The sequence below is a fragment of the Sceloporus occidentalis genome, unplaced genomic scaffold (assembly GCF_023333645.1).
Source record: "Sceloporus occidentalis isolate IW3139 unplaced genomic scaffold, rSceOcc1.0.p SCAF_3, whole genome shotgun sequence".
Taxonomy (NCBI): Eukaryota; Metazoa; Chordata; class Lepidosauria; order Squamata; family Phrynosomatidae; genus Sceloporus; species Sceloporus occidentalis.
Window position 1 is genome coordinate 220,110,032 of NW_028316983.1, and position 23,554 is coordinate 220,133,585.

Consider the following 23,554-nt stretch of genomic DNA (forward strand, 5'->3'; position numbering starts at 1 on the left):
AGAAAGAAGAGGATCGAGTCTTGCATTTTCCGAGGGACTCAAGCAGAAGGAGTCTACTTCAGGCTCTCCTAGCTTGTGTGTTCATCCTCATTCATAACATTTGACATCTTGACAATACTTAGATTTTGTTGGCCATCTGTGTCCCAGTTTTTATCTGTGAAATGTTGGAAAGTATGGGAAGCTTGACTATGAAATGTGGCTTGTGCAGACAGACACTTGCATTGAGATGAAAACTATTTACATAGATTTTGCACCATCCTATGTCTCCACCTTGAACTAGTTACTTACACTGAATTGAGATAAAGGGTAAGCCATAATCTGATGAATTTGTTTAGACACATGCAGAAGTATATTCACAGCTACTGGAATTTTCTTTTTGCCTGTCAGGATTTCGCTCTAGGTAGCAGTTGCTGCTAAACTGTCATGGATAATTCTTTTAAAGTGAATTTATTAGATACTTTCTAAATGCTTCCAGTAATGGGTTATTCCTTAGCTTAATTGTGTATGAGAGATTTCCTAGGGCTTAGAAAAAGTTGGTTTTGGACTACATATCCTAGAATCCCCAGCCAGCACTGGCATTGCACAGGTTATACGATTGGGATAGGTTTGGCATATTTGGAAGATTTCTTGAAGTTACAGTCCAAAACAAATAATAACTTTACCTAGGTTTGAGTTGCCATGTAGCTTTGATTTCCTCTTGAAGCAAGGTGTTATGATGGAAATGTGTCCAGGAAACAGAACGGCATGGTTTGGTAACTCATGACTGAAGATGGGGTGAAACTGGTTGTCTAGTAGCAACATATTTATCTGTCCCTAAGCCACTATCAGTGCTCCTAGTCAGCGAGGAAGCCCCAGTTTCCTTAATCATCACTAGAGACCAGTGATTATTACATGTTCATTTGCCATGTAGATTCCATACAGTGAGCTGCTAGTGATGATCCTGAGGTTAGCTAAGCATGCATAGTTGGATTTAAGTCTCATTTGCCTCAAAAAAAGTTAAGATGAGCCAAACAACTATTCTGACCAAGTAATTGTGCAGTTCAGGCTGAAAGTAGGTCAGAATTATCTCATTTATTGGACTGCACTTTTGTGTTTGAAGATGGAAAAACTCTTCCAACAAACAAAAATGGGGAAAGCCAAAGCCTTTTTTTTATATATTGGGAAAATGGATTTTAGTTATATGGCCATTAAAATGTCTGTATTACTATTGTGCCTCTCACTTGCTAAGTGAAAAATACAAACTTAATACATATGTCCATTGGTTCTGGTATTCTAATTTTGAATTTGTCTTGCATAAAGCTTAAATCTGCTTTACAGATTTATTAAATCTTCCTGATGAAATGAAAGGCATAATCTAGTGCACAATTTTCATTCATCTTTGATAGAGATAGAAAATAGTACCTGATTAAATTAGCACCAGTTGCATATGGGAAGCCTGCAGGCAGAATTTGAGTGCAATAGCACCCTCATCCTTAACAAGAGATATACCAAGATACACTGTGTCTAGTACTGGAGAAAATATGTAGTTATCTTTACTAATAACCACCGATGCCCCCATTCTCCATGGATTTGTCTAGTCCTCCTATAAAGGTCTCCCAAATTGGCATCTATCTACACTTCTTGCAGTAGGGAATTCCAGAGTTTATGCGTTGCATGATAAATAACTTTTCCTCACCTGTCCTGAATGTCCTGTCCTTCATCAATTCATAAAAGAACTGGCAGAAACAATATCAGAACCACTGGCAATAATCTTTGAGAAATCCTGGAGAACAGGAGAGGAGTCTGGACTGGAGAAGGGCAAATGTTGTCCCCATCTTCTAGAGAGAGAGAGAGAGAGAGAGAGAGAAAGGACCCAAATAATTACCACCCAGTCAGCCTGACATCAATACCAGGGAAAACAATTCAAACAAAAACAAACAAACAGCTTCATTTATATACCACTTCATACCAAACTACCAGTGCCTAGCCAGACTAATCTTATTTCTTTCCCTTTTTTAAAATAGTCATAAGCTTGGTAGAGGATCACCTATTGTTGTTAATAAGTCCTGTTTTGTTGTGTGATCAATTTCCTGCTAGACTCTAGCACAGAATCTTTCAATTTTTCCCCTTCTTCTGCCTCTGTAGTTGGAAAATTAATGTGCATTTTGGTTATATTAATGGCTTTTCCATGAAGTCCTATTGATATTATTTGGTCAGATTTTGCATTATATCCTTTGACTGCTTTTGGTTACATCTCTGTCCATTATAAATGCCACCCCATTTCTTCTTAGATTTTCATTTCCTGGCTAAAACACTGTGAAAATTATGTGACTAAAAAAAAAATCCCATTTCCGTCCAGTTTAGTTCTGGACACCCCAAAAATCGCAGTGTTTATATGTTCTGTTTCTTGTTTCATTATGTGTAGCTCACCCTGATTTATGCGTCTCACATTCCATGTTCCTATAATATGCGTTGTGCAGCTTCAGACTTTCCTTTCACCTTTGAGTACATCAACAGCTGAACATCCTTTTGGCTTGAGTCCAGTTGTGTCATTAGCTGTAGCACTACTCTTAGTTGTCCTCTATTCTGTGTTACTCCAGTAGCTCATTGAGTGCCATCTGACCTGGGAGTTTCATCTTCTAGCATTATCTTTTATTTCATTTTGGGTTGTCTCATCATAGAGTTTTTATGGCAAAAGACATTGAGAAGGGATTACTGTGCCTCCTTCTTGTGGTACTAATGAGTATTAGCAATGGTACCACTGCCATTTTCCTTCACAATCCTCCACCAGCATCATCCCCCACTACCTGCTGCTACCCAGTAGCTTTTTGGCACATTTAATCTGGGGAGATTATAAAATGGGGATAAAAACAGGGAGTAAAATGCATGATCTCCTGGCATAATCACACTGAAGATTTTCAGACACATCACGCTCATCCAGGACTTATCCCATGAAGATCCAGGAATGCTCCAGCAACAAACCATTCACAGGGAAGTCCTGGGATAAGGCCTGGATGAGCGCGACATCATCTGAAAATCTTCAGCGCGATTGTGCTGGGAGTATGTCTTTTACTCTCTGCTTTTCCCCCTATCTGGTAATCTCCTGGGTCTCCTGCAAAAGCATGTCTGACATGGGAGAACCTACCAGCCGCATTGCTGCTATTAGCATAGCCTCTTGCCTCACAGAAGAATGCAATCCTACCTGGAAAGATAGTGCCATCGTACTTTACATAACCAGATAATTATGTTTGATCATCTTGGTTTTGCATGTCCTTTTAACTTTTCAATATGTTTTTGGAACCCAAAATTTAACACAGTGAGGAAGGCAGTATTCCCATCCACCACCACCGCACCCCCCCAGTCCTCAATATGATGCTGTGCTAACACAGCCTGAAATAGGATTAGCTTTTTTTGCAACAATATTGCATTGCTGACTCATTCTATTTGTGAGGTATAATCTCCAGTATATTTTCTCAGCAGGGCTATTTTTAATCAATTGACAAATCCCTCCCCCCCCCGCACTTTATTCTTGCTTGGTTCGATTATATTCCTTCCCAACCTCACTCAATTTTCTGCCATCAGCAAAGGTCACAAGGTGTGCACACTGAAAACTTTTTTTAAAAATGAGTATAAGTTGTCAGTTAGTAGGTGCTCCTGCTTAGGGTTGCAAAGGATTATTCTGTATTCTTCTAAAGGGGGGCAAGAGACAATTATCCTCTTTAAAGTGTATCTATGTTACTTTTAGGACTGATAAATTTCATTTTGTCACCATTTATGATCCAAATAGTGAATCCCTGCTCAACGTTAGTAGTCTTTTAAAGCCTTGTAAAACCAAACCACTGGATCCCATTAATCTTTGGCAGGCAGCAGGCACTCCTTTGTGGTTTCCTGTACATGAAGAGCTTTTATGTTGGGCCATCTTGACTTTCTCCTGCAGCATTCTTTTCTTGTTGTTGTAATTCTTCCACCAGATTTCATTTGCTTAATTCAAAATGAATTTGCTTCCCCATTCCTTTCCCCCTTTGCATTTATTCTCAGAACACAGTAGCAACCCATGTCTAATTAATCTTATATTCATCCTGTCTACGGCATTTTAGTAATTTGAAAACTGGGGGGGGGGGGGGGGGGGGGGAGAGAAAGAAAGAGATAACTTTGGACTTAAATCCTGTAACTTTTAAACTGTGTTCCAAGGCTTTTCTTCACTCCCTGAGGAGAGAACAGACAAGTTCATTTTAGAATGGAATGTAACAGGCAATGCAGGCATACTTATTTTTTAAAAATTATAAAAGACCCAAGAACTTGATGATATTTAAGTTTCACATTCTTACCTTTAAATGGCATTAAGAGGACAATTTTCATATTAAAAGAATGGTTCAATAATATTAAACCATATTTTAGTGTTCTTGGACAAGTTGTCTTAGCCATAGCACCCAGCGCTTTATTACATACCAGATGAGATCTAGAGCCTCTGCGTTTGATTTTGAACCAACCTAAGGCCTGTTACAGACTGCCAAAAATAAAGCTGCTTCGGGTCTCTTTGGAGGTATGCTGTTTAAATGATGCATGCACCCTAAGAATCCAGAAGCTGCACCAAAGCTGCACTCCAGTGCTTAGGAATGGAGTGTGGCTTTGGCGCGACCTCCGGACTCTTAGGACCCATGCATCATTTAAATAGCATACCTCCAAAGAGACCCAAAGCAGCTTTATTTTGGCAGTCTGTAACAGGCCTAAGTTTTGTTGAAGCTCAAGAAACCATAGTTAAATCAAGGATGGGAGTTATGTCATCCTCCAGCTTCCAGCAGCCCCAAAGCATCATAAGTAATGTTAAGGAAATGCTAAGAACTATAGTTCAACAACTTCAGGAAAGCTGTAAAACTCCCACATTTGACTTCATGTCTCATTCAAGCAACCCAGGATCAAACTGCATTTGGTTCTTTGAATGATGATCTAACTCAGGGGTGGGCAACTCTGGGAAACTAGGGGGCCACATTAGTCTCCTAAGAGACTGCACATCTCGCAAAATAAATACCGCAAATATTTTTTGCTCTCAAATACACCCCAAGGCATTCTAGGGTCTGTGGGGGAATTTTCACTATGTTTCTAGCCTCCCCAACCCAGGAGAGGCCTTTTTAAAAAACAGGAAGTGACCAGAAGTTGTTCTGATTTATTTTTGGGTTTTTTAAAGATCCCTTTCCTAGGCGTAAAATAGTGCATCTCCCTCCCTTGTTGAAAAGATCCCCTCTTTCCCCAGAAGACATTTTGGTGCAAAAAATATTTTTTACTCCTGTGGAGGCCCTGGGAACCATAAAAAGAGCCCTGGAAGGCACATGTGGGCCACACCTTGCCCACCCTGATCTAGATTATAAAGCAGTGGTTCTCAAATGTTGATCTTCTAGGTGTTTTGGCCTTCACCCCCCAGAATCCATGGTCATTGGCAAGCCTGGCTAGGGCATCTGGGAGCTGAAGTCCAAAAGGTCAAAGGTTACTTAGATGATCCACAGTTTGAGAATGAGTGCTTTAGAGCACTTTGCACACTACAAAGTGGGATATTAAGTCTTTACATTTTTAAAAAAACATGTATTCTACTTTCATGCAGTCAAAGTATTTTACATGCATTAGTACGTTATGGTCCTCTCCAAAAATTCTATAAGGCAAAAATTACCCAAAAGGGTGGGGGAACTTGGGGTCCCCACCAATAATGTCAGTGTTTCTTTGGTATTTGGGGAAAATTGTTAGCTCAAAAGGAGGCCTGCAAGAGATGGGTAACTTAAGGGGATCTTTCCACTCATCTATACAAGCACTCACTGCAGAGATACTTGAGTTTCAATAAGTAAAAGAGTTTTATATAGAAATGTGCGAAGGTACACACAAACACACAAATCTAGTGCAGCTGTAAGTACCACACAAGGCTAATAGAAAAGGAAGATGTGAAAGCTTGGATAGTGAAGAATCAAGAATTAGAGGGAGTGACAGTTAGCAGTCTTGAAGAGAGGGTTCCATAGAAGACAGAGAGTGGCTCAGACAAAGTCAGAGGGTGATACAGAGAGCAGAGCTTTGGTCTGCAGAACAGAGCCTCTGTCTGTAGCAGTGATTGAATATGTATGGGGTGGATATTTATATCCTGTTTTGCACCCTTGAGGGGTACTTGATGTTCCCCATATGATTTCCCCATGGAATTAAGAAAAGGGCTCCAGAGCAGCTGATGGCTTTAATTCCGGAGTGACAAAACACTGATAGAATTTGAGACAATTGGATAGGAAGGGTGAATAGGGACACAGCCTGGGGTAAGGAGGAGGTATGGTCTTCAACTGATTTGCAATGGGACTTGTTCAGTCTTCATTGCAAAAGGAAGTGAAGAGCCTGGAGTAGGTTGGAGTGATCAGGAAATCCATTCTGCATTTATTGTGGTATTATCTAGGTCTTCCACGTGTCTTGGACCAGTGTGCCTTTCCCATGGAAACTTCCTAGTGTTCCAAAGGTCATCATGCCTTCTGAAAAACATGCCTGATGCTAGCTAACTAATAAGAAAATATGAAACCCTATATTCAACTAGAGGAGTGTAGAGCATTCTAACAAAAAAGGTGTTCCCTGCAGAAGCCTGTTGTACGGCGCCCATGCTCCTTCCTCAAACACCCCTCTCACCAGTGTCTGTTTCAACACTGCTAAAGCCTTCTGCTCTCCCAATGGACCCAATGTAGCAGTTATTGGTATTTGTACAGTGTTAGTGGTGATGTGCAAACTCAGCAGTGCAGAACAGAGTGATGGCACAAGGCTTTAGCCTCCTCCTTGCTCATCTCCCCCCCCCCCATGCGTGCATCCAAGTAATTATATATTTGCATAGTTCTCAGCTGAATACTAAATGGTATCTTTTGCAAGGGGCACCTAACTCACTAACCCCAAATTTGGGAGAGTGACCCCCCCACCACCACTTCAATAATTTTCTCTGGATATTGTTATTATCACCCATGTGATGATAAGACTGAGGCTGAGAAAGAGGAGTTTGCCTAAGAGGGAAGATTTGAAGCAGGAATTTCCTGATTCATAGCTCAGTCTTTTGAGCTACTGTGATGTACCAGCTCTCTTTAAAGGGAACTGGGTGAACTAGTTTCACATTCTATTAGTGAAATGTGTATTAGAGCCATTTTGAAAATGAATTCTTGTGTATGTGGTGTTGTTTTTCCACTGAGGGAGAAAGGTATGTACTGTAAAATAGGTCAGTGATTCAATCTAATGAGGAAAAAAAGGCGTTTAAGGACAACTCCATAGGAAAATTGCTGGGCAAAATGAATTTCCATTACAACATCTGTTTGTGTGTGTGTGTATGGGAGAAAGAAAAAAGAGGTACACACAGAGACTGACTCTTTCCAAGATACTTTAGCTGGCGTGCTGACTTTCATTGCTCATATTCCCATGTTCATGTGGGTGATCATTCTGGCTGATGCCTGACTAACAAGGAAACTACTCCCACTTTAGGCAACAAACTTTGGGAGCTTAGCCAAAAGTACTGATGGGTGCAGTGCATTCTTGCGACTTCAGCGATAAAAGGATTTAAAATGTTTTCAGAAGAGTGACAAGACAAGGTTGTTATAATTTAAAATAACAATTTGCTGTTTCATTCTAATACATCTGATCAGCAACAGCTTAGGCTTAAAATCCCTACAACCCTTATTACTACCTTCATTTACATTTCCTGTGTAGTTTCTCATTTTCTAGCATTTTTTAACTTGTAAGACCCAGCGACTACAGCTTTTGCCTTTCAAAGCTTATGTCACAAAATCTGTTATGTCTTTAAGGCAGCCTTGTAAATAAGTCTACATGTTGAATTAATCCACAAAAAATATTAGCAGCCTTCCTGTCCATGTGCTAGGAGATGTGTGCAGATATACCTTCAAACAGGAGTTCATTGAAGCCTTTTTCTCCCAGAAAACAAGATTTCCCCTTCATACCTGCTTGAGATTTGACCACTGGGCACCCATTTTCCCCCCTCTTCACCTTCCAGTCTTCAGCTGGACATCTTCTTCATTTTATTTTTTCTAAAACGCAGCATTAATTTGTATTAAATGAAATGAACACACATTGGGGAAGGCTAGGATACAACTCAGGGATAGACCCTGTGCTTCCAAAGTGCCTTGATCACTCCTATAATGCAAGACTGTGTAGTTTACTTAAAGCTTTCAATATTAGTGGCCTACTCAAACAAAATTAGCTCTTTTACAACTATTGGCAGCTGATGGTTCTTCTCTCAGTGGGATAGTGTTTTCACTAGGCTATAGACTGAGCTTTAGAGGAGCTATCCAAGGTATCCCCTAAAATATGTTCAACACTGTAAATAGCTTATTTAAAGAGTAGATTAAAATCCAGACCAGATTCACTGTGCCATTAACATGGAAGCCACTAGCTTGCCACTGCTTTCAGCTGACAAAAGTCTTCTATGGTTAATAGCTTACTAGATGACTGTGTTCCTGGGTGCCACAGAATTCTGGTGGCGCAGTGGTTAAATGCCTGTACTGCAGCCACACTCAAAACCACAAGGTTGCGAGTTCAAGACCAGCAAAAGGGCCCAAGCTCGACTCAGGCTTGCATCCTTCCGAGGTCGCTAAAATGAGTACCCAGACTGTTGGGGGCAAATTAGCTTACTTGCTAATTAGCTTACTTGCTGTTCACCGCTATGATCTTTGGAATAGCGGTATATAAATAAAACAAATTAATTAATTATTATTATTATACTGCAAGGCTAGCATTTTTTTCTTTCGAATGGAGGAGCAGGGATACTATTCTTTAGAACAGGGGAAAAACAGTTTCATAAGCATTTTGTTATAGGCCAAGCCATGGTAAAGAAATGTGATAAAGGAACTGTTACAAATTTAACATGTCTTCTCTTCCTTCCTGGTAGGCTTATCTGATCAGCTGCGTTTGGAACTGTTACCGATACATTAATACCAGAAACAACTCTGATGTCCTGGTCTACATTACTACTAATGACACAGCGGTAAGCAGGATGAAACTGAATGGGGTACTGAGGGTACCTGGGTGGTCTGGATGGTGAGGTGTGCTTCAGCTTCTGTAAAATCATCCATACCAAGCTGTCCCTTCCGTTGTTGTGAAACCATTGATCTGGCACAGCTATTTTTGATGGGAGCTGATTCCTAGAGGTGATCCATGTGAGCACGGTGGGCAGAGATTCAGATTCCTGGTGAAAAGTAAGGGCTTTTAGCCACATCAGTCATCAGTTTCTTTTCATTAATCTAGATGGCTTTAAAAATTGTTTAGACACATTCATCTAGAGTAGAACTATCATAGTCTGTAATCCATGGTTGGAGACAGCATGTATTCTCTGGAATACCACTTTCTGGGGCTTAACAGTGTAGGAAGCGTTTCCTTTATGTCCTCCTTTGGACAGTTTTTAATAGCTGTTAGAGACAAGCTGATGGCCAAAGTGGACATTGGTCAGAATCTGCAGGGCTCACCTGCATACCTTGTAATAAAAAACAATAATGCAGCCTTTGTTGGAGGTAAAAATCTCAAAGAATTAAGTCCCCATTCATTACTCCCTCTTGTTAGTTTCCCCTGTTGAAGCTAAATTCAGTATCTTCAGGGGGGGGGGGGGAGGCATTCACACTCATCTTTTTGTCCTGAAGAGATTTGGATCACTCCTCTGATGGATTGTTGTTTCCATTACAATTTTGGGTTCACAAATCTCTCCGAGGCACTTTAACTCTGTGTTCTTTGCACATGCTATCATTTTGGTTTGCATTTAGGATTGCAGAAGCAATCCTGGTGGGGAGAGGCTGGGCAGGATGAGACCCCCTCCCTTCCTCCCCCTTCCCAGGCCCAGAAAAGAAACCCCCCCATTCCCCCTTTTTGTTTGTCTGGCCACTCTGAAAAAGGCTCAGAGGGGCTGGAGGGGGATTGGCCGGGCAATCTGAATCAATTCAGTAGTGTATTCACACTGCTGAAGATGCAGATCTTTCAGGAGAGCTTGAGAAAAAACTGGTATCAAATATATCAGGTTAAGTGATTTTTTGGTAGCCCCCCCCCCCCCCCCCCCCCCAGTTTACTGAGTGCATTCAAGGCAAGTGTGAAAAGGAAATAACATGGCTTCATCCCAGATTATATTTGTAGTGTGAACGCCTAGGATTCTAAGACAACTGGATAAACTCAACATAATAAAATCAAGGGAGATTATATATTTTAAATCGGAGACATAGCATAACCACTGTGCATATATTTACAGAAAAGGTGAGGAACTTGTAGCCCTGTAGATGTTTATTGAACTAAAGGTCACAGAATCCCTGGCCATTGGCCATTAAAGCTAGAGCTATCGGGAGATGAAAATTGTAGGACCAAAGATTAGCCACTTCACTTTATAGTATAGGTTGAGTATCCCCAATCTGAACATACAAAATGCTCCAAAATCCTAAACTTTTTGAGTGCTGACATTATGTCAGAAGGTTAGTGATTCATTGTTCACAAAATTATTTAAAACATTGTATAAAATTACCTTCAGGCAATGTGTTTAATGTGTATACAAAATATAAATGTATGTTGTGTTTAGACTTGTATCCCATTCCCAAGATGTCTCATTATGTAGATACAGATATTCCATAATTCCAAAATCTAAAACACTTCTGGTCCCAACCATTTCAAATAAGGGAGATTCAACCAGTATCAGAATCAAATTTGTTTCTAAAAGTCATGGATCCTCTGGAAAACAAGAACGCAGAACAATATTTGATTCTCCTGTTTCTTCCAAGTGCCTCATTCCTAAAAACACTCTGTCTCTTGTCAAAAAAAGATGCAACAAAAGGAACAACCTAACCCCAAATACTGGATCATTATGTCATGTGATAAAGCTGTGTACGCAAACTGGAGCACTTTGTTATTCCCAGAATCTATGGCTGTCCAGACCTAAATACAATGTACTGGACAAATCTAAAACAGACTTTCCTCCACAATCTTTGCTCTCAGTGAGTCTCTGTAAGCCAATTTCTTAAATATATCTTCTTAATGAGTCCCAGATGATGTTTCTATACATGGTATATGTTTTATGTGGCTTCAGCTACTAAATGTATGCTGTTTGCCTAAATATAATCCTTTTATTTTTCTAAGAATTAATAAATAGCTTATATAATTCAAATTGTACAGAGAGAGAGAGAGAGAGCCAATGTACACATGTGTTCCTAGGAAAGGCTTGGCACTGTAGGGAATGGAGGCCTATAAATTATCTTGGGGCGGTCCAGCTTCCATCTGTAATCACTCTGGGTTGGGTTCTAATGGGAATTCTCATAGATAAACATTTAGGTTGCTTCCTGCTGAGATGAAGAGGGAGGCACCCTGGAATTTGCTTCTTGACAGATGATAATACATGTAGAAACAATTACACTGTGCATCACCAGTGTGTTTCAGATAAAATGTCTAGGCTTTATTCGGATTTCTGTGAAGCATGCAGCCATGTTTGCATTATAAAAATACAGTGGGACCTTGCCATGCATGGATTTGAGCATCTGCCGATGGCAAGCCCAATTGTCTCAAATGGCGGTGCATGCAGTCGCGCATATCCGTCTCACTGCCATTACGGACAAAGGGACTTGAGGTCACACTTTTTTTTCATATCCGGAGGCGGGTGTTCTGGAACGAATCTCCCACAGATATGAAGGTCTGGCTGTATAGTGCTTCTCAAGCTGCTTGATATGTCAGTCTGGCAATTTTTCCCAGTGTGAGCAGTACCGTATTATGGCCATATTTGCAGAGTTTCCTGGAAATACATATTGCAATAGCAGCTGATAACTCATGGAACTGCACCAGTCCATGAACCATTACTTTATTATTATTATTATTATTATTATTATTATTAAAATATTTTATTTCATATTTACATTCCATATACAAATCATATAACAAAGAAAATTACATAAAAACATAACTTCACATATTTCTTTCTCCATTATCTTATTTCCCCATTCTCCCCCTCCCTTCTGTTTCCCCTGGATATTCCTTCCTTTATTTCTAGACAGCTTGTTTATATCATATTCCTCTATTCCTGTTTTTGTATAGCCCTCATCTCACACTAATAGCTAATTTCCTTGCTTGTACATAACAGTCTATGTATAGAATTCCTTTAATGACATAACTTTCCGTATGTTCCCTTCATTCTGGTAAAGAAATTATAGCTTTCTAACTTTCTTACTCTTCTTATGTCTTCTTTCTTTTACAGTTCATTTCCCAGCCATTATTCTATAAATTGATTCATTATCTATATTTTATAATTGTATAAAATATCCACAGTATTAAGGATTTTTAAAAAATAGCACACATAATGCTTAATATACTCAAGCATACCCTTGATCTTTCATGTCATCCAAAATATGTGCTAACCTTATCTTTATATAGATTTTGATCATCTGTTCTTACAGTATTTCAACAAAGGTTTCCACATTTCTTCATTTGTCTTATAACTCTCCTCATCTCGCAGCAGCATTGTTAATTCATCCATCTCTATCACTTCTAAAGCTTTACTTAACCATACATCAATATCTATTTTTCCTTTTCCCCCCAATTTTTTCTATTACGATTCTTGCCAATGTTATTAAATATCATATTAATGTTATGTGCTTTCTTGATTCTTTCCCATCTATCATGTTCAGCAAAATTGTCTCAGGTTCTAATTTGACATTGATTTGATATATTTCCATGATTATTTTGTTTACCTCTTTCCAAAAGGTCTTAACATATGGGCAGGTCCACCACATATGGTAGAAAGAACCATAGTGGCTATTACACCTCCAACATGTCTCTGATTTATTTTATTTTTTTCATTTCTGCTAATCTGGAAGGTGGGAGGTACCATCTGTGTAACATTTTCATATAGTTTTCTTTCATATCAATACAACATGTAAAATTTAAGTCCTTCTCCCATGCCTTTTCCCATCTTATCTAATTGTATATTTCTACTGATGTTTTTTGCCCATTCAGTCATGCAGTTCTTTATTGTTTCTTCTTCCAATTCCAACTTTAAACACATTCTATATAATCTTCAGATGGTTCCCCTTTTATTCTTACTTATTATTTCATCTGGTTCCATTTTCTCTGTTGTTATTCCCTCTTGTTTTAGATCATTCTGTACTTCTCTACTTAGGGATGCTATATCCCACCTGCAGGCGGGACTGTCCCGGTTTTAGCGGTCCCGGCCCGGTCCCGGCCTGGTTACTATGGATTCATGCTTTTGGACCCGGCCCCTGTGGCAGCTGTGAGCGTGTGGCCGCTCAAGGAGCCGGCAGCCTGGCCGGCCAGCCTGCTCCTCCTCCGCCTCTGTCTCCACGCGCTCCCGCAGAGGCCACCCACGGCCGCCACCTCTTTCTTTTCTGCATGGCCATGTGGCCGTGCTACCCGCCCTCTTCCTCCTCCTCCGCGCTGCCTGCCTACCTCCTCCTCCTCCTCTGCGCGCTCCTGCAGAGACCACCCGCCACCTTTTCCTTTTCCGCGCGGCCATGTAGCCGTGCTGCCCACCTACCTCCTCCTCCACCTCTGCCTCCATCACATGGCCGCGCCGCCCGCAGCACTTGCTTCAGCTGCGGACAGCGCCAGCTCGTGCTTGCCCTGCTTGCGCACCTGCGCACAGGGCTGTAAACGAAGCGCTCATCCCCTGGCTTGAGGCTTGCTGTCCAATGGCAGAAGAGCGAGGGCAGGGCTGTTTCCAGCCCCAGCCTGCCATTGGCAAGCCTCAAGGAGGAGGCGGAGCCAAGGAGGAGAAGGAGTGAGCCTATGGGCCAGGGGGAGGGAAAAGCACCCTTTCTTGGTGCATGGCGAGGAGGAGGAGGAGCGGGAAACAGGAGGAGAAGGAGGAAGAAGAGGAGGAAGAAGAGCAGGAGAAGGAGGAGGTGGGTGCCCATTTATATTAACATTTTTTAAAAATTATCAATTTTTTCATGTGTCCTCCATTTAAAAAAAGTGTCCTACATTTGAAAATGTTGTCCTACATTTGTCCCGGTTTGGAGGTCCTGACTTACGGCAACCCTATCTCTACTAGTTGTCTGTACGAGAACCAGCTCAATCTTATATTTTCATTTTCCTCCCTAGTTTTATATGTAAATTTCCTTTTATCTTTTTTCAATAAATATATTTGAGCCAATCTTTCACTTCCAATTTTCCTCTTTTCATAAATGCTTCGTGGGGAGACACCCAACCTGGGATTTGTCTATATATTTTTTCTTTATATTTTAACCAAATTCTTAATAGGGATTTTCATATTATATGGTCATTGAAATTTTTGTTTTGGTCTAATTTATATATGCATGCCACCCATACCTTATGTTGAAACCTTCCAGATTTAACAAATTTTTGTTTTCTAAGTTAATCCATTCTTTTATCCATTCAAGACAGTTTGCATAATAATAGATCTTGAAGTCTGGTAATGTTGGACCTCCCCTTTCTTTAACATCAGTTAGGATCTTCCACTTGATTCTTGGTTTTCTTCCTGCCCATATAAATTTTGATATGTCTTTTTTCCATTGGTTAAAAATTGAGTCCTTCAAGATGATTGGCAAATTTTGGAAATAATACATTAGTTTCAGTAAAACATTCATTTTTTATAATTGAAATTCTTCCCATTAGTGAAATATGTAAATTAGACCATTTTGTTAATTTTGTTTTAATATCATGCCAAATTTCTTTATAGTTGTTATCAAAAAGTTCCGCATTCTTTTTTGTTAGATTTATCCCTAGGTATTTTACTTTCTTTTGTATTTGAATTTTTGTCTTGTCTTGTAGCAGGTTTTTTCCCCCTCTTCAGTCATATTGAGTGTTAACATTGATGATTTTGTCTTATTTACTCTCAAGCCGGCCCATCCTCCATATTCTTGTATTACTTCTAAAACTTTGGGAATGCTCGTTTTAGGTTCTTCTGTTATAATCATTATGTCATTGGCATATACTCGGATTTTGATTTTGTTTCCTTTTATTTTTGTTCTTTTTATTGACCTATCTTCTCTTATTTTGATACATAATACTTCAAAACACATTATAAACAACAGGGGTGATAGAGGGCACCCCTGTCTTGTTCCTTTTCCAATCTTGAATCCTTCTGTTTGCTTCCGTTTGCGATAATTTTTGAGCTCTGATCTTTGTATATATGTTTTATCCAATTTAATATGATTTCCCCAAATTCCAGTTTCTTTACCAATTTGAACATAAAAGTCTATTCCAAGTTACCAAAGACTTGTTCAGCATCAGTGAATAAAAAGGCTGAATCTTTCCCTGGATTTTTGTCATAATATTCAATTAAGTTTAAATTTAAATGAACCACTACTTTGAAACACTGTGGTAGAACACATACATAGCAGAATGAAAGGCAAGGCCCTGCATTGTTCATAGGTCCACTTTGGAGGTGATTGCATCATAAACAAGTTTTCACCCTTCCTGAAAATTATCCAAAAGATAATACTTGAAAGTAACATCTGGTTTGCTTTGTGGTCTATTTTTATCTGGATTGGGATGATAGGTTTTAACCCCTTCTGTTGTGGCACTTTACCAGTTTTAGGGTAATTATCACTCAATAGGAGTTTGAGGGATTCTGGGACCGCAGAAAGCTTGCAACCTACATTTCCCACTCTTGCTTTATGCAGTGTGTCAGAATTCTGCAGGACAACTGTACAAAACAGCTTGGAAGTACCAAGTTACAATAATGCAATTACTCATTAATAGTTATTTTTAGAGTAATATGGATATAATGAAGTTACATTTGAGAGTAGTGCAACAAGCAGGATAAAGTTACCTTACTCATGTGACAAGTAGTGGTTTCTGATTTCTTTCAGTAGTTGCTTCTAAAGGGCATTTTCAAAGGAATTTTGGCAAGAATTTTTCAAAGTTTATGGCATTCATTTACAGTCCTGAAGGTTGTTCACTTAAAAAATGTGGTAGAAATAGTAAAAGAAAAATAGCAAGCCCCCAATTAGTTCCTTTTCCTCCACATTGTTATCAAGTATATAACAGCAGGGTATTATTTGTCAATCACTGTACTCAATAATGGGATGAATTGTTTTTTTAAAAAATAACTTGCCAACCTGTGGTACCAAAAAGAGGGCTAACTCCAGCCTAAGAGATGAAGCTGGGATTTTTTTCCCTCCTTCCCACTGAGCCACTGATGTATCTGACCTTCTAACTGTTGGTAATCCACCTAGATCTCTGGTTTGGACCTCTTTCTCAGATGTGCTCTCAGAAATTCCACAGAGTGAGTATGTAAACTTTGAAATGCAACACAGTAGTGACTATAGCTCAGAGGTAGAGTATCAGACAAAAAGACATCTATGGAATTCTTAAGGACTGAAAATCTGGATAGAAATCAAATAACAGCCTTTTTAATACATATTGACCTACACTAAGTGTTGGGAATGTATTTCCCTAAGTAGAGATACAAGAGGGAGGCATGCTCTCAATCCTAACTAATGTGTGCTGACTGGGAATGATGGGAGTTGTAATCAAACACACTTTGAAGGCTGACTCAGATTTCTTGGTATCCATGTGTTGTACCTCACACAGGTGTGTTCAGACTCCATGCATTGAAATTTATTTTGTTCTTGTTTTTACTATAAATATGGGATCACCAAATGGAGCAAATGATTCATGGGGTCATTTGTCTAGTAAGCCTTACATGAGCCATAGCCTGGGATGACCCACAGATACAGGAATTCATCTATATTTGAGCTCCATTAGAGACTAGAGATGTTAATAGCTCTTATTTAGAGCACTTGTAGCATACATTTTAAAAAAGAGGGAATGAAAAACTCGTGTTTATCAACCACAAGTTATCCCATGGTCTCTACCAGTAGAGTCTGATCTAGTTCTGCTGCTGTTCAGATCAAAAAGACCCTTTATTTGAAACATAGTTATAAATCAGAGGTGGGCAGGTTTCATGCACCCAGGGCCCAATTTCCTCTTGCCACCCCATGCTTCCCAACTGGAAGTTTCAAAGTAAAAATGCTTTGTGTGGGTTTTTTTGGGAGGGGCATGTTTTTTGTTTAAAACTATGTACAGAGTATTGGCTGCGTAATGCAGTTCTGAAGGGCATCATTTTCCTTATTTTTGGCATAAAGAAACCAAAATTTGGTAATCTTCTGGGAGCCACATAAATGGACGGAGGGCCAAATTGGCCTGTGGCTAATCACTTTGTGAAATCTCTAAACAGACAAATGCAAGGTACATGTTGACCTTCCACCACCTCCTATGCTTATTTGAATTTCCCAGTCCACCACCGAATGCATTAACCAGCTGGACAGGATATAGTGATAAATGCACTGTTCAATTTTCCTGGCAAAAAGCAGAGAAAATGACAGTTTGGTTCACCTCTCCTCTGTCTTGTGTTTCCTTATATACAATGCAGCAGCTCTCTTGCTGTGCATTTATGTGTTGGTGGTCTTTGGTGGTGTGCATAGTCACAGTTACAATAGCATGATAGAGCTCTGGGGAGTGAACATAAGTCTAACAGGTGGTCAGTTTAATGACATGGCCCCTCATTTTTCCTCTGTACTAGCTATTTGTTTCCTTACAGTGCTTGGCTGAGGAGACCCTAATTTTGCCGCCGGTCCTAATAGTTCTTCACAGCTGTGCTGGTTTGGAAGGAATGTTTCCCAAGCCAAAAGAGGACTAAGGAGGAAACATCTGATCAATAAAAACCCATATGCATTATTTTTTGAACTAAATGTGGCTCCTTGAGGTCCTCTGTTTTCACCAGTACATTTCCACACAGAAGGAGAAGGTGCTGAATGGCATTGATAATTTTCCAAGCCACCTCTCCTACAGTACCCTGGCTCCAAAGTCCCTTCAGAGCCAGGCATTTCAGTGTTGTTGTTATTGTTGCGCATTCAAGTTATTTCCAACTTATGGAGATCCTAAGGCAAGCCTGTCATGGGACTTTCAAGGGCTAATGTTGTGATTTGCCCAAGGTCATAGGCAGCTACCAAACAATCACTTTCTTCTCCTGTTTCCATTGCTGCCTCCTCCCTGTATGAGTGTCATGAATGTCATGTTGCACATATAATGGACTAACTGGTAAGCACCTGATCTCTAACCGAGGAAGGATGTCAACCTACTCACATGTTTAAAGTTTCTGAAACTGTTGCATCCTTACTTTTAGCCCCTCGCTCTTTTCTTTTTCTTTTTTGCTTTTTCTTCCCTGCTTCAGTATGAAGAGTGATCATTCTTGAGGTTCAACAGCAACTTCCAGTTCATTTGTGCACAGTCCGTGTTCACAACTGATTAGAAAGAAATGTGACATTGATCCATTTAGTATGATTTCAGGACCAAAAAAGATGCTTGTGAAAATTTGTGTTGATGTATAATAACACAGTTATTCTCTAACACTTGTCCTTTCCATCATAGCAGGCTAACCAGTCTGAGGTTGTCCACAAGTTCTTTTATTTAAGAGAATATTGTTACCATGAATATTACGCATAATTGTGCGTAACTGACATTGCTATTAAAACACTTGTTTTCTAACCTTTCTTTTGTTCCTTCGCAGGTGCTGCTGCCACCATATGATGATCCTGCAAACGGTGCTGCTAAGGAACCCCCACCACCATATGTTTCTGCATAAACAGCATGTGTGAAAATCTACCTAAGGAATTAATAGCTTTACTCTCCAGAACATCTGAGCAATAGATTGTTTCATTTTTAAAAGATGGATGCACACTCTCCCAGATTTAGTTATTTCTGTTTTGCTGTAGACATTGAAACAAAATGTTGTTTGCCTAAAGCAGCACTGAACTGGCTTCCGAGAACCACCTTGATTTAGCAGACGTTACAGGAGCCACATTATAGGGTTGTGTTTTCATGTCTTCTCCTGCAAGTCTAGAAAAGCTGTAGTTTCTACTCCAAACAACTATAAAATGGAGAAGGTTTGGGTTTGTTCAGAATTTCTGAGCAATAGAAATCAGCTTCTGAAATAACTTTCATACAACAGGTTGTAAGACTGGATTGTTTCTAGTCTTTTACAAATGGAAGGGATCTTTTTGCTCAAGGGATTGACTGAAATCCAGTAGAGTCTCCTTGCTATAGTAAATAAACAATGTTTCCCAATTTCTTCTACCTCCTGAAGGCCCTGGTTCCACCTCTTCCATAGATTTCCCCAGCGCTTCACAACAGCTTTCTAGGGAAGAGGGATGAATAAGTGAAAATAACCTCCTTTTTCCTTCCATGGGTAGAGCTCTGATGCCCACATAAAATCTGGGTCTTACCCCCCCCCCCCAAAGTTACTCCCCTCTCATTTTTTAAAAGGTAAGACCAAAGGTGTGTTATCTGTGTTATCAAATACCACTGGTGATTAAACAATAATTAACAGGTGCAACATCAGCATTTTTGAACTAGTGTATTCATCAAAGAATATGAGGAATAATTCTAAGCACAGTTCTCAGGTGAGATCTTCAGATCTCAGGCTAACTATGCTCAGATTTGAAGAAATGAATGTTCATCCTTGCTACAGTGAAACTGTGTTAAAATATTTTTTAAAAATTAAGAATGTGTTTCCATTAAAAAGATCTGGCTTAGATATTAAAACAAAAAGACAAATTCTCAACTTGCACTATGCTTTAAACACAAAAATATTTTCTCTTTGTGTCTAGTCATAGTTCCTTGGCCAAAGACAGAGACTGGTTCAGGAGAAGGAGAGGAGGCATAGAGTAACTTTATATCAAATATTATACAAAAATAATCATTTGACCTTTGACACCAGCAAAATTTGGCTTTTGCAAAATTATGGGCCTATCTATGCTGTTCCACTTCTGTCCTGGGAAGGGTCAGCTCAGGGATATGCCAATCCACTGGCCTGTTTTCCCTTCCTTTCTGCTGTGATCTTTATTGGGTTCTTCATACTGCAGCATCTTTTAGGGAGAATGTACTCTTAGGTATGGATCCCAGAATCACCTTTTCTAGGGGTTATGGAGCTGCATGAATATATGGCTTTCTCAAGATGGGGCTATTATTCTATACATCAGCCTTTGTCAGAACTGATATGAGCTATTCTCATTTGAGTAGCAAATCAACCAGGAAGGGTGAGTGATGTGCAACTTGCTCATTCACCAGCAGGTATCCAAGCTGCCTAGTGCCTCCTTCTAAGGAAGTCTCCTCCATTCCTCACAGCAAGTCATGCCACTGCTGCTCACCACCTGCCATACAATTACTGTTTAAAGATTCTTGATATATATAAAAAAGTTTTGGTACTATTCTTGTGCTCTCTGTGGCCATTTTGCTCCAGCAGCCTTTATGCCACTCTCTCTTCCTCAGAGTGAGACATTATGGGCAAGATCATGGACCTTTAAAAGAGAAAAGAGAAGGAAGAAGATCACCAGGAGCATGTCAGTTCACCCTCTGGCATCAGAGGAAGGAAAAGTAGCAGCAGCAACAGCTGGCACTGGCTGTTTTGCCTCAGGGAGCAGGAGCACTAGGCCCACCGTTAGCCAGCATCTCTGTTTGAAAACACCCTTGCATGTCTTATGCTCCCCTCCATGGTGCAGGCTGCTACATTCGCAATGTTTTTAAAGTGTGGCCATAAAAACAGGTTACATTTCCGCATTAAAATGTAAAATGGGAGGGTTTGTAAACAGTCACACACATTATCCTGCCCTTTTCAGCGCCTACAAGCTCCAGGAGATTTCCCATGCAGTGGCAAACTTGTTTGATACAGTTTTAGTGTATGCAGGAACCCTAAGATATGTCATGGCATGCAGAATGGGAAACATGTTAGCCATTGCATCTTTCAGGGCGTCTAGATAATTAATTTACACTCTAACTATGCGAAGCTGATGTACAAGTGAAAACAACCTCTACCACCACATCTAATGTTAGATTATGAACTATTTGTAAATTTTCTATATCAATCTGAGCCCAAGTAGTTTATTTTACTGCTTCCATTTTTGCCATCTGATGATTATGTGACTGCTTATGTGACTAATATCCAGCAATTGCAAACAATGATTAACAAACCACTTTTAAACCCATTTGGTTTCAATGGAAGTTAAATAATCTACCCTGCCAAAATTGATGGTCATTTTAAAATGCATAATTTTGTATGGAATGTTGTGCCCAGTGTGAATTAAGATCATGTCATCCATTCTTTTGAGTCATTTGATGTGATAAATAATAAATACCTCTTGAGTATCCAAAATGTGAATGTTTTGCCATAAGAGTTTGCTTGTAAATATAGCACTTTGGGGGGAATGATACACTAAAGTATAAAACTGCTAAGGCAAACCCACTCTTTCAGAGGGAGCCACTGGAATATAACTCAGAGCTTGATCATGCAAGCTAGGGAATTCTGGGACTCATAAGCCTTCTCCAAGTTCTGCTTCATGTTTGAGAGATAAATTTATATCTTGCTGCCTGCTTTAATGTGATAATAAAACAAGTTCTTTTTTTCTTTTCTTTTTTCTTTTTTGCATTTGAAATCATTCTAGTGAGTTAATATCTAAGCCTGTCAATTGATGATGATGATGATGATGATACTTAGCATTTATATAGAATTTTCAATACATGTCACACTCATTATCATGGAACTTTACAACAAACCTGTGAGGTAGGTTAGTATTATATCCATGTTGCAGTTATGGGGCTATGTCTGAGAATGGCCTACCCAATGGTTACCTAATAAGTTCAAAGCAAGATTGAGGGAAATTGTGACTGGTGGCTGCTTTTATACTTATAATTTCAGGGGCAAGAAGCAGCCAGATAAAATTATTAACAACTATACTGGTAATTCCCCCTGCCAACCTAGCTGCTCCTGAACTCAGCTGACATAGGTCACTAAGTCTTAATTTGCTGATTATTTCAGGGAGGCATGAGGAGCCTGCCAGCAAACCAGTTCCTATTATCTTGGATGGTTATTCTTCTATGCCTCTAAGAAAATGCACACTTGGAGTTAGCTGCTACTTAGCACTTGCAGCACAGTGGCAAAGCACATAGGCCAAGATCCTACATTGGGATTGTGTAACGTAAATCCCCACAAATGGAGTTAAGCGTTGATACTGCTCGGCAGGACATGAATTGAATGGCAGTGTTGTACAACCAAAAGTACTACTGCTAATTCCAGCGGGAATGGATGAATGTATATCTGCTGATAGTGTGCATGCACAGTAGCACTGCATGTGCAACTCCACCTCTGTGTCCTTGATCTTAAGCTGGATGTTGTGCATTGGACCACCACTTCTGTTGGGGAACCTACACATGTGTAAGAGACCAACAGGATTCCAGCCATGGTGTGCAGGCAGCAGATCAACAGTCCAATCTCTATCACTTTCTCACATCCTCTTCCACCTGGTGGTAGTGGTAGTGGTGCTGGTGTTTTGTTTTATATTTAACCATTCCAGAGATTCTTGTGAAAAGTTACATTCTGGAAAATGATAAAATGATGGAGCACACCAAATAGAATGAGGGCAATGGAAGCAAAGCAACTCCTCTCTTCTTGCTTGGGTGACTGAAAGGAAATGCTGTGGGCAGCACACAGTTGTGGGTATCCATCCACTCAGAGCTTTGGCAGGAGGGAATTACTACAGTTCCCAAAATCAGTCCCCTGACTAGCAATCTGTCTTGAGAATTCTTGAAGTTGTACTCCCCAAAGGTAATTTTTTAAACTCAGCATCCAATAAAGCCAGTTCAAGACTTTATGCTTGTTTACAGACTAGGCAATGTGTCCCAAAATAGTTGCTGAAGGCAGTACTTTGGCATGTAAGCTTCTCACTGGGTTTACTGGTAGATAGGTTTGTTTTTGTTTGCTTGTTTTGCAGGGCAACATGTACCCTGGAGTAGGCCTCACAATCATGTTTAATTCTAGAATTTTCTTTAATGTTGATTTGCCCAGACTGGGTACAATAATAGGCATTTGCTTTTGTTGAACTACTTAAATTTGTGGCATTTTTAAATGTCAATATAAAAATAAGTGCTTGTACATATTTCTCATTTGATTCTTATGTATAAACAAAACTATCTAATAAAAAGGTTATTTCCTCATGCCTCTTTCTGTATTGTTTCAGAATAAATTCTTCTATTTGTGATTTACATAAAAATCTTACCAATTTTTCAGTTCTTTCATACTTAAGATTTTTTTCCACCATATACAATGAGCCCTTGGTATCCACTGGAGTTTGGTTCCAGGACCCTCGTGGATATCAAAATCTGTGGTTGCTCATGTCCCATTACATACAGTGGCATAGTAAAATGGTGTTCCTTACATAAAATAGCAAATCAAGGCTGACCATTTGGAATGTATATCTTTTTGGAATATTTTCAATTTGTGGATACTTGACTCCTTGGATAAAAAAATCTGTGGAAGTGGGGGATTGACTATACTGCACAAATGTAATGAAGAGTCCTTCCAACATGGAAATGAGAACTGGGAGTACTTGCAGAACTGGCTTCAATGTCTGGCACCCAGGATTAATTTGTCTGATGGCCCCTAAAAGTCCTGTAGAGGCTCCTGGGAAGAAGACAGTGTGGCAAGGACAACACAATACTCTCCTGTGCCTACCTGCAGCCCACAAATGGGCCAACTGGTAAGTGTGTGGCCCACAGCTTTCAGAAGAATAAGATATCCCGA

General features: G+C 39.8%; 1 protein-coding gene across 1 annotated transcript in view; it reads left to right on the forward strand.

Moving 5' to 3' along the window:
- Window positions 1-20,440, forward strand: part of LAPTM4B (lysosomal protein transmembrane 4 beta) — a 74,594-nt gene extending 54,154 nt beyond the window's left edge. Inside the window, exons 6-7 of the mRNA XM_089517686.1 lie at window positions 8,873-8,968; window positions 18,491-20,440. Of these exons, the coding sequence (XP_089373812.1) occupies window positions 8,873-8,968; window positions 18,491-18,565 (171 nt within the window). The 3' untranslated portion in view covers window positions 18,566-20,440. The remainder of the gene's footprint in view (window positions 1-8,872; window positions 8,969-18,490) is intronic.
- Window positions 20,441-23,554: the final 3,114 nt, after the last annotated feature.